Raw genomic sequence first — 11573 nt, 5'->3', positions numbered from 1 at the left:
TCCATAGCCCAATACATTCACATAGCACAGCGCGGGTTTGGTGGGTTGGGTACATTTTGTAGGTTATTTCTGTTCAATTATTGAGATTATTGACGTTTCCCTTTTCAATCTCCTTAGTCAAGAATCCGGAATTGTCTTAGTTTGAAATAATCGGTTACACTGAAAGGCAGTGATGCAGGTCTTCTGTGAATGATAATTTCATTGACGTATGCAATGGTGGCTGGGCTCCCGAGGAAGAAGAGGCATCACTTTCTCACGACTCAATCTGCAAACTATCCGCAAAACCAAATGAACTAAATCGCAACCTCCTGCAAAGCGGAACACCTCCACAATAAACTGGACACATGATTCTAACAAGGACACACACAGAATTTCTCGTTAAATTTAGATGGCAATGGGTTAAACTTTCTCGATACATTTTGATATGATGTTGTGCTGTAATTAACAATCGGGCAGTTGAGAACATTTCAAACATTTAATCACATTCCTCATGCGCCATCTAGTGCTGTTCTTCCATATCACAACCCCCCTTTCAAATTCAACCTGATCTTTCAAACGGAACGAGATTTGGTTAAGTTACAAGTATTATGGTCTGTTTTAATCGTTATCAACACTTTACTGAGATCTAGACCGTCAGTAAAACAAGGACGAAAATGATGGTCACATATATTCGCGTCCCCGCTGGTTGATGTGTTGTCCAGTTGCCTTTACGATTTCAGCAAAAAGACAGTTTGTTACATTACCTATATTTTTATATTTTCAAGACATTTCGGCCAGTGAGATGGTGAAATGGCGCAATGTTTACTGTTGCCGTTCATTTGTGTTTCTGTCAAACTTCTTTATTCGTGTCAGTTTCGTTTTGTAGTTTTTTTTAAAGAAAAGGCATAAATCACTTGAACCTCACAGTTGACCGCAGGGTGACTCGAGAGCTACAACTGCAGATAAATACGAATCAGTAAAAGTTACAAGCGACAAAGGATCAGTGTTGGAATGAGCCCCTGTTATGGCTCGTCATTTCGGAATGGTTATATCAGCAGGTTCCTGAGGCGGACAGTGACTTTCCGAGTCGCCTTCGACTTTCCCAGGGGTATCAGTTAAATATAGAACGAATTCTCGTGTTACACTAACCATCCGCCATTTGCTAGTTTTGTGTAAACGTAACTCATAACCAGGATCACAACTGCCTAACATCTTGTTACGTTTATAGAAGCAAGAGACAAAACATTTTTAGCTCAGTTTCAATTTCCTTGTAAAAGGATTACTGAGGGTGATTCCATTTAGGGACAGGGTCTGGTGTTATGAAGTCGCCCTTCAAGTAAAGTTGGAGGTGGGTATTTCTTCGTTCGTGTCAAACGATTATCAATTATGTAAACTTGGTGTTGAGACCACACCCCGACAAGCAAGGCGGCTGGCTTTATTCAGTGTTTATACACTGAGGTATAAATGTTTACTCACAGTAAAATAATATTTACGATTACAGAAAGGACTCACGTCCAAGCCAGGACTGCAAATGTTGTTCAAGCTGAACAGGGCCAGACATTTCGCAACACTCTTTAAGCTCAGAGTGTGAAGTAAATAAGGATATTCAATACCGCCAGCGACACTTGAAGCCGCGACACATAGATAAACAGTCAGGGGAGAAAGGCTGGCAGTCTAAAATCATCCTCAATGCCCGAGATCATTTACAAAGTATTAAACTGTCTCTGAAAATGATCTGCTTTCGATTTCGCCCTCGATCATGTTGGAAACCAAGCTTTTCAAGTTCAAATCCCTCCCAGAAATTCGCATCTGTTTCCAAGACCTAAAAGTTGAATTAATACCGCGTATGTTATTTATTGAAATTCAGATTATACAATTACACCCCACGTATTCTCAATATCCCCACAACGAAGTACTCAGTCCGCACCAGACCGGCTTTTTGAATTTCAGATAATTAATAATTTCAAATTATCCGATTTATTGCAAGTGTATTTGTTTGGTATTAGTGCCAACATTCGTTCAAACGCCGGACAAACACATCTGCAACGGGAATATAGACAGAAGTAGCGAGATTGTACATGGAGTGTGATATTTCCCGGAGAGCAAAATTCTTCTTTTCAGTAACGGAGCAGTAATCGCTCGCGTTTAATTTACATTCTTTTTGCTCTTTCTAACCCGCATGCACTGTTACCTCTGTTTTCACACATTTTCTTAGGACTAAACAATTTCAGGTCACCTGCGGGTAATCGATGCCAGGTTGATGGTGTACTCTTGCGTCCTGTTTTAAATAGCATGTTATTGTTTCAGTCATTATGTAGGCGATACAATTTCATTTAAAACCTCTGAATTTACAACTCCAGTCAGGGAAACAAAATCAGCTCCAATAAAAAAAAGTTTAAATATTCGCCTTTAACCATTTGCTGAGTTTCATATAAATAATAAGTGCATCCCAAATAGAAAGGCGATTGTAAAGATATTGATTTAGAGATGAAATATTTAAGTTATGACAAATCACTTTTTTTATAAGATGACTATGCTATAAAATCTGTTGCTATGTTAAAAGATACTCCATCACAGATTTTGCTACATTGTTAGTTTGAAATTGAAACAGATTTCAGCCTAACCCTTTTCAATTTGCTTTTGCGAATCTCTCTTCCATGAAGTTAAACAGTAGTTGCTGTCAGCTCAAATTTCACAGCTAATATCTTCAGCACAATGTTTACTGATTAAATGGCTTTTAATTTTAAAAAACAGGCAATGACCTCTATGCCGTCATTTCAATCGGAGTTTTTATTTATAATATGACGAGCTGCCATGTTGGTTATCGTTTTGACAATATATTTTAATGTCCCAATCTGTAACCCTTCACCATTAATACAATTATGACCGGAAAAAATCTAAACCTACAATGCCAAAAGCATTCTTATTAAAGAAATGAACAAGAATGGAAAAAGTTTGTAATTTGTAAAATTTATTTACAAAGTTGCTTAATTCTCATTGTACAACACGACGGTAGCGCTACATAGAATACATATATTTAATTTATATAAAGGGCTTTAAGCTTTTGCAATCGTATACAATATTGACATTTTTTCTCCTGTTGGATTAATTCTTTAGAATGATTCGACTCAGTCTTTCTTAATATCTATACATTTTCGTCAATAAACTACTGGCAATGAACCTTTCAAAAAGACATTAAGTGTGAAAGCTCTATACTACAACTGTGAAACAGTCTAATTAAAAAATAAAACTCAATGAGTATGAACCGATAGGTTCCGTATATAAATATTTACAAACGTATTTACCTGTACAGAAAGCATTCCTTTTATATATATATATAAGAGTATACAGTCTATAATTCGCAGTCAAGTTCAGTGCAGCCCACTACCACAAGAGAAGAAAAGGGGTCATGGTGAGTGAGCATTTGCAAGTGGAGGAGTTATTAAGATGGCCATTTGGTCACTGCGGCGGCCGAAGCTGCTGACTGTAGGAATTGTCCGGAGATTATGTTCGTGGGGACACTGAGGATAGGAGTTATTGTAGCTGTACTTCTCGCTAAAGACAAGGGCTGTGGGCTGATCAGGGCAGACTGGACGGTCACTGGCGGCCGCGGGAAAGTCTGTGAGCTCCCTGACGTGCTTGTCACCCCGATGATGTTCTCGATGCTGAAAGAAGGTCTGTTGGTTGGCTCCGTTTTCACGATGGACGTGGAGCTCAGACTGCTGAGCTGGAGCTGGAGGCTGGGACTGAGTTGGGAATTAAAGGCTTTCCTGTTGAGTTCACTGGACGGGATGAGCGGGACCACTGGAGGTAACATGGGACCCACAGGAGGGATGTAGGGATACTGGAGAGTCGAGGGATGAGCATAGGAGGCGGGGTGCAGCGCATACGGACGCCCGTATGGACCGCTCAGGCTGTAAGCTCCAAAACTCTGCATCATGAGAGCAGTCTGCTCCCTCAGATGGTCTGCAGGCTGCCTTTTGAATCTTTTCCTCCTGCGAAGAAAGCTCCCGTTGTCAAACATGTCTTCAGACTGTGGATCCAGGGTCCAGTAGTTCCCTTTCCCCGGATTCCCAGGTTCCCTGGGAATCTTCACAAAACAGTCATTGAGGGACAAGTTGTGGCGGATGGAATTCTGCCAGGCGGGGAATTTCTCCCTGTAGTATGGAAAGCGGTTACTGATGAACTCACAGATCCCACTAAGGGTTAACTTTTTCTGGGGACTTTGCAGAATAGACATGGTGATGAGAGCAATATACGAGTAAGGTGGTTTCACCAGACTGTTCTTGGGCTTGGAGGCGGTGTTGCCGCTCGATGAGCTACTTTCCTGAGTTTCCGATTTGGTTAGCTCTCCCTCCGAGGAAGCCTGGCAGATAGCGGGAGGACTCTCGGCGACTTCTCTTGTCCCGATCTCCTCCAGCTCTTCTCCCTGATGGTGGGTGGCGGGGCTGTCTGAATCGCTGTCCTTTCCCATGCCCTCGTCTCCTTCTCCCACCACATCAATATCGACATCCTCGGCGCTGAGGATCGTGTGGCCTGACATATCGCTCGCACTGCCGTTGCCTGACAGGGTCATCACGCTTTCCCTTTTACAAATCAGCAAAAAAAAAGGTAAGAACTCGGCGTCCTTTCAGATGAAACTTCTCTTTTGCCTCTCTGTTCCTGTCCTGTCTCCCGTCTCTCTCTCTCTCTCCCTCACGCACACTGTCTCAGCTGGCAGTCCCTTGCAGATCAGATGACAACGCTTTTTTTTAATGCAGGTCAAGGGACTGTCAATAATAGTTACCTTCAACTTTTTTGACAGCCTATTTCAACTTGCACATTGCAACTGATTAACTTTTCCTGTATTTTCTCGCAATGTTTTCAAAGGCGCGTTCAGCCTCGCAGCTCTTTAGCTTTTAATGTCTCCTTTTTATATATAAAAAAGACTGTCTGAAGAATGTTTCAGTTAAAGATATACTCTCAGGATTGTCACGTGAGGGACTAACGTCAGACTTCCCTCTGTTAAGCCATGCAAAACTCGAGTTATTTCATCTAATCGTCAACATAGATCCGGCCAAGACAACAAGAGCACCACTCATTCCTACAGCAGCATTTTATCAAGACCAGCAAAGCATTCTTTGTCAATAAAGTTGGTAGTAGAACCAAACAAGAACGAGAACTCAAAGTTATTTAATTGGATGCATTTTTTGCAAGTGCACTTTTTTGGTCAAATGCACAATTGTATTATAATGTTTGTTTATTATTTTTCCTTTATTTCCAGGGCATCTCCTCCCTTCTAATCAAAAGCGTGAAGACAAATATTTTGATTGGATATCAAACCCAAATTAATGAATGTAATACTATTCGGTTTAGCAAATGTTGTGCAGATTGGGCTTTTTATGTAAAGTCAGTGATCGTTATTACTGTTTCTGTTATTTCGCTTTGCATTGACTTACAGTCAGGCCTCAGAGTCTACATGATATTATTTTTATTGTAAAGGCGAATTATAACTGTACTACATCGGCTGCCACAAATACAGCAACATGGTTATTGATGAATCTGTTAGATATAGTAAAGAGGCAACGACCTGGGTGGGGGAAAGATGTCCGATAACAAAAGGATAGCTACAAATAAAGAACTTTGAACCAGGATGTGCAGAGGTGTTAACGAGCTAATCATCCTTCTGTGTTAGCATATGAAAAACTAGGAAATGGGAGAGAGTGGGTGAATGTGAACGAGCCATTCACAGCACTGAAGGTAAGCATTTATCTCAATCCTGTTCTCAGGAAAGAAGGGTTTGAACCTGCAGCGTGGAAACTATACTTCTCAAAATAAGTTTAACAGGAACTGACACCATCCCTTAAACAAAAACCTCATTTCAACGCAATATTTCCTTTCCAAAAGCAGCGTTTTGATGAAAACCTGTTCTTTTTTTTCTCGTAATGCTGCAGTCATGTGTGTAACTATTAGGTTTTGTTTGTAGTTTTGAAATGAGGTTAAAATCGAATTGATTTGTTTCCCAATTCCTCCTACTCAAATCAGAATATCTTTAAGTGACAAAAGAATCAATTATTCTTTCCACCCTCCTATTAAGACTAACAAAACCATGTGAATGGGTTTACGACATGTTTTCGATGGGAGGAATGAATAACCATTGAAACCTGACAAGACATCCCTGTGATTCAAAATGATATTATAAAACAGTAAGCGATTTCCCCACAGAGTATCGTGCTCTCCACCACATCCCCTGCCCATTGTAAAAAGGTTTTTTTTACCGACAATAGAATTTAACTTCTTTTTTTTGGTGCTGCTATCATTAACTGTTACGGATTTTATTTCGATTTATTTATAGTGGATTTCTAAATTGTTGATTTTACGGCGTTTAAATACGAACGAAACAATAATATTTTGTGAACGCATTCACCTTTTTTTGCAAAAATTAGGTACTGTTTACTTCAATTAATAATGCACAATTAAGATGTATAGCCTAGTGTGTTTTGAACAAGTGCTGAATGCAAGCGAATTAAGATATGTTAAACAATGATTGAGGACAAGAAAAATTGAATCAAGCCTGGAGGGGAGTGAGGGGATTGGGGGTGGGGGCGTATGGGGGGGGAGTGGTGATCTTGCATTGTGTGATTGTAAATTGGCTATAAGTGAGTGTTTGTTGGTTGCTGTGTCCATTTGTGTAAGTACGGAAGGACATCTCAGTTTACAAAGCACTTTGTTTTCTCGTTTGTTTACTCCACCGCCGTTCGACTGCCCCAGTCAAAACTTATTTGGGGGGAAACAAAACTTTAAAATGATTCTACCAAATTCTTAACAAAACCTGTTTCGGGCCAGGACAAACCAAAAATTCGCCCCTATCTCTGCGTGGTCTAACCACTTTTCGTTTGTATTCGTTATAATTACGCGATTAACTCCCCGTGCGCCACATCTGACGAAAATCAAGCACATTCTGCAGCTGAAAGTGATGGGTTTTTAACTGTTAAGCAAAATACTGATGTTACAGTAATTTGGGAGCAAGAGAGGTTACTGTAACAGCGGCTTCTCTACTCCCTCTTCATTTCAAACAACCTAGACTGGTAGGTTAACTCACCACCGGCAAATACAGCTCGCCTCACAAAGTCTTCTTTTTCCCCCTTGTTATTTTTACATATCGCGTCTTCCTGACAGTATCTGGGGTTCTAAAAGTTCCACGATAAAATAATAAGAGTTGCTTTGTGTGATTGCAGGACGAAATAAATGCACCCAGAGCCCGGGATGCAGCTGCAACATAAGAGAGTGGTTTCATTTATGAACACTATTTGATATTTATAGAAAAAGAGACTCCTATATGCGACCATCTGGGCTGTTGCTTTCAACTGCGATCAGCTCGGTAGTCGGAAAGAGCGTCGTTAAGAGAAGCAGAAAATGCCGTCTTTGTTCAGAAGCATCATCCTATTTCTTTCTGATGATCTTCTTAACTCTCTGAGGAGTTGGGCAGGGAATTTAAAAAAAAACACAGATCACAAGTCCCTTTGATGCGCATTTCTTACACACAATAAAAGTCAAATTAATTAAATCATACCATTAATTATGACCCTGAGCGTGAAAAGGATTGTTTCCCCTCGATTAGGGATGTATTGTACTAATCCCCGTGTTGACTCAGAGAACTGTCTGTTCTACAATTATTTCTATGGGAAGCCTTTCCAGACCAATTTAGCAAAACTTAATTAGGCAAGTTTACAGTGAAATCACGACGTGGTTATCAGTGCGATTCCAGGTTGTCATTACAAGAAGCAACCGGAATTTCAGGATGACCCAAGCGTACTTGAAGAATTGAAATGGCCCACGCGAACCCTCGCTGGCGAAACTCAGCGCCAAAACCCTAAAAACTTTCAGCAGCAAAGGGGTTTATTCACCAACCACCTTCCCCTCCCCTCCTCTCCCCTCCCCGCCGCCCTAGAAAAGTTAGGCAGAGTAAACAAGATGCCACGATTCTCCCGTGCAGTACACAACCGCCTGATTTGTATCTCAGAGCGGCTATAATCTGATTTAATATCAGGTCGCTAATGAGAAGGAGCAAATCTCTGAGTGGAGCTGGGCGGCCACAGATCCCTTTTAAAATAATCACTGGAACCGGAGCGAATTTGCCTCATAGGAAACGGCATGTAATCCAGGCAAGATCCTGTGGATGGATGAAGGAAGAAACAGGGAGATGAAATGAAGGGAAGGGAAATCTGTATCGCTAGAATGAAATGGAGTGAAAAGGCAGGGGAACCATTTTTTTTTAAAAAAGGGATATGTATAGACATCACTGGAGTGTCCTCCAAATGTATTGTCTGGTTACCTACACAGTATTTTCAAGTAGACGGGAATACTCGAGTTGGGATGTACTCATTTCCCGGGTCAGTGTAGCTAAGATTTGGACCCATCTGATGAGATTGCGGTCAGATGTCACTCGAGCTCACACAACCCTAAGGCTGTAGCTCCGCAAAGTGCAATTGCCAGAATTTAATCGCTTTACGGGAATGCTATCAAAGAGTTCCTATTTGCGCCCCTTAAACCCTATGAGCCTGTCGGATGAATGAGGTAAAATCATGACTTTAACTTGGATTATAGAAGGAGAAATTCCATGATGGGTGTAGACAGCAAGAGGGGGAGTGATTTGTGGGGAAATATCCTTTCCCCGAACCAAGGTGTGGGCTGACCCCAAATTTGGGCGAGACGACACTGACCAGCAAAATGTGTTTTACATTCTTGGGACATGAGCAATCTCCTACTGGAAATGGCGATAATGTGAACTGCCCAAACATCGGGCAAGCCGCAGCCTTGTATTTGCGGATTCACCCCTTCACACTTCCCGCACATCCAGTAAAACCGGTTAGTCCCTTTACTCGCTGTCTAACTGAAACCTTTTTACCGACTATCCCCAGTGTGTGTACCCAGTGTGTGTATCAGAAGAAAGCCCCAGCCCGTTCACCTTCACTACTATTTGTCGACGCTGTTAAGAGAGCGAACACTGCCACTCCGGCTTCTTTCATATTTATCTTGTTATAAAACAAACACCGGCGTTTGCGCGGTAGTTTTCATAGATTTGAAAATATCGATTTGAATAACTTAGTGAAATTTCAAACACCGTCTTTAGCAACAGAGTCAGTCTCTTGCTGAACGCGGTAAAATTGCTTATATTGATTTAAATCTCCGATTAACCACAGCAGTACAGGGAAAGTGACAAAACAGAAGATTTCATCTCTCTGTGTGTTGTAACTTGAAGCAATTAAGGAAATAAAGAGAAGGGGGGAAAGCCTGCGGTGATAATGGATAGGAAAAAGTAAGTAGGATAACTCCAATTTATACAAATCAAACAGTGCTTAATAAAAAGGCAACTCGTTTAATTAAAGGTTCAAAGAATTCGGATCCAGCATTTGGACAGCGTTTAGAATACGAGTGAGATTCGTGATGAATTAATGGCATTGTTGGCGCGCTCTTAATTATAGTTATTATGTTAATTATTTGACATTAGCATGAAGTTATCAGCATGTCAGATTTAATCAAAATGCATCGTTCTGCAGAAAACTGTTCTTTTATTCCGCGATGTCAGAATTTACATCATGTGGGTTTATTGTTTAAAGATATAAAAAATGACTTTTTATTGAAAGAAATGTTTAATTTGGTTTTGTACGGTCTGGTCACATGTAGCCTGCAGGCTACAGCTCCTAAAAGGGCTGGATCCCGCTATTATCACCCCCTTTAGGTACCTACTCCATCAATGTGTAACTCTCTGTCAAACAACATGAAGTTGCTCATTTTTATCTGTTGATATTTTTTTGCAAATACGACGCGGGCAGCCCCGGTTTCACAAGCAGAAGAAGTGCCTGGAACAAAAGAGATATTCAATGGCACTGTCAGTGTGCTCTCAAGGATTGCTCACAAAGCGTCAGGGCACATTTTATTATCCAGACAGCACTCCTGTTTTTTAGCAGCAGCCTACCTATCATTAGGAAATATCGACTAAGATAAAACAAACTATAATTACAAAATCTAAATACCATTCCTGCTCTCCCCCCCCCCCCCCCCCCCCACCCCGTATTCACGCATTCAGCCATTGCTATCAGTTTTGAGCACCAACACAGCTTGGTGTGTGGTGTCAGAACATCGAAACCCGTGTTGCAGCCTCCTCCTCCCTCCCCCCACCTCCCCGCATCAGCATTACCTGTAACATCTGCGATTTTAACTTCACTGTCTCTTACTGTCAGTCAAAAATAAACATTGGACTCTCTTACCAATTGTGCAACCCTTTTACGTGGATTCCTAAAGTGTCATCTTTTCTATATAAACTTGTTGTTGAACCTGGCACCGAATGAACTCGGGATGTGTCAAGAGAGGTCGTGACAAGATGCTCGGTGAAGGTGACCAGATCTCCAGCACAGGGTCACGCAGAACTCCCTGAGCAAACAGATTCGAGCAGGGGACTAGCAGGCAGGAAACAGGGATTGTGTGACACAGTTTGTTCTTTAGATACTCTCATTTAAGAATTTGGCAGCCACTCTTCTACCGGAGAAGTACCTCGATCCTGTTTTGCAAGGTGACGGTCAAGGTGCCAAGTTCTCAGCTGCTCCCTGGACCAAGGGATACTCGGAAAGTTCAACTCTGCGGAATGCCCCCGCGCTTTGATTTCATTTTCAGAAACGTAATTTTGAGTCTTCATCCTTATCTTTGAAAAGCAGTTTGCTCCAGTTTGGAATAACAGGTTCCACTAGTAAGGTCGTTTATAGATTAGATGAAAGCTAACGGTTTATAAAGACAATTTCTTCCATTCCGGGAAATGGACTGATATGGGGGGAACATGGGCCATATCCGCATCCCCTCCTTTCTACCTGTTTTTTTAAAAACAAAGGTTATTATTGGAACATTATTCAGCAATTGCACATCTAAGTGTATCAAATACACGGGTTTCTTACAAAGCTTATAAGTGCAGTTTAGAAACAAGTAAGGGGAAATATCTGAAACGTTGTCTGCTTCCGGCAAGGCCAGGTTCATTGAGAATACGAATGATCTGAGTTGAAGGTGACCATCCAGCTCCCAATATTAAAGAAGACAACAGTCGGTGGGTTCCCCGCATCTCCGCGATGTCAGTCCTGTCCCATGTACCAATGTCCACGTGTTTTCCCGATTTATTGTCTTGTTTTACGCCTTTTCCTCCCTTTTTGTTGCAGTTGAAGACACGTTCCCAGGGATGTTGGAAGGGAACATTTGTGTCATTTTGTTTGACTCTAATACATTTTGCTGTATTTCTGACCGTCCGAAAGAACAGGAATTAAAGGCAAGATCATCAGCGGGTCATCCGCCCCAGTAAAAACAGAATGATCTGGTCTGATTTCGAAAAGCTCACTACAACCTTCGCTTCTCGGAGAAAGCCAACTCTCTTTTGCCAGTGAAGTTTTCGACTTTCGAATTGGGGTACAAAAAAGATTAGGCAAAAGTGAGGCCTGCAGATGCTGGAAACCAGAGTCAAGCTCAGAGTGGTGCTGGAAAAGCACAGCAGGTCAGGCAGCATCCGAGGAGCAGGAAAATCAACGTTTCAGGCAAAAGCCCTTCATCAGGAATAAAAAAGATTACTTTCCCAT

General features: G+C 41.5%; 1 protein-coding gene across 1 annotated transcript; it reads right to left on the bottom strand.

Moving 5' to 3' along the window:
- Window positions 1–2933: 2933 nt before the first annotated feature.
- Window positions 2934–4912, bottom strand: foxd3 (forkhead box D3). The gene has a single exon (XM_072574037.1). It carries the CDS (start codon window positions 4553–4555, stop codon window positions 3422–3424), a length of 1134 nt encoding a protein of 377 aa, XP_072430138.1. The 5' UTR covers window positions 4556–4912; the 3' UTR covers window positions 2934–3421.
- Window positions 4913–11573: the final 6661 nt, after the last annotated feature.

Source organism: Chiloscyllium punctatum, chromosome 7 (assembly GCF_047496795.1).
Source record: "Chiloscyllium punctatum isolate Juve2018m chromosome 7, sChiPun1.3, whole genome shotgun sequence".
Lineage (NCBI taxonomy): Eukaryota > Metazoa > Chordata > Chondrichthyes > Orectolobiformes > Hemiscylliidae > Chiloscyllium > Chiloscyllium punctatum.
This window is presented reverse-complemented; position numbering and strand designations above follow the sequence as displayed.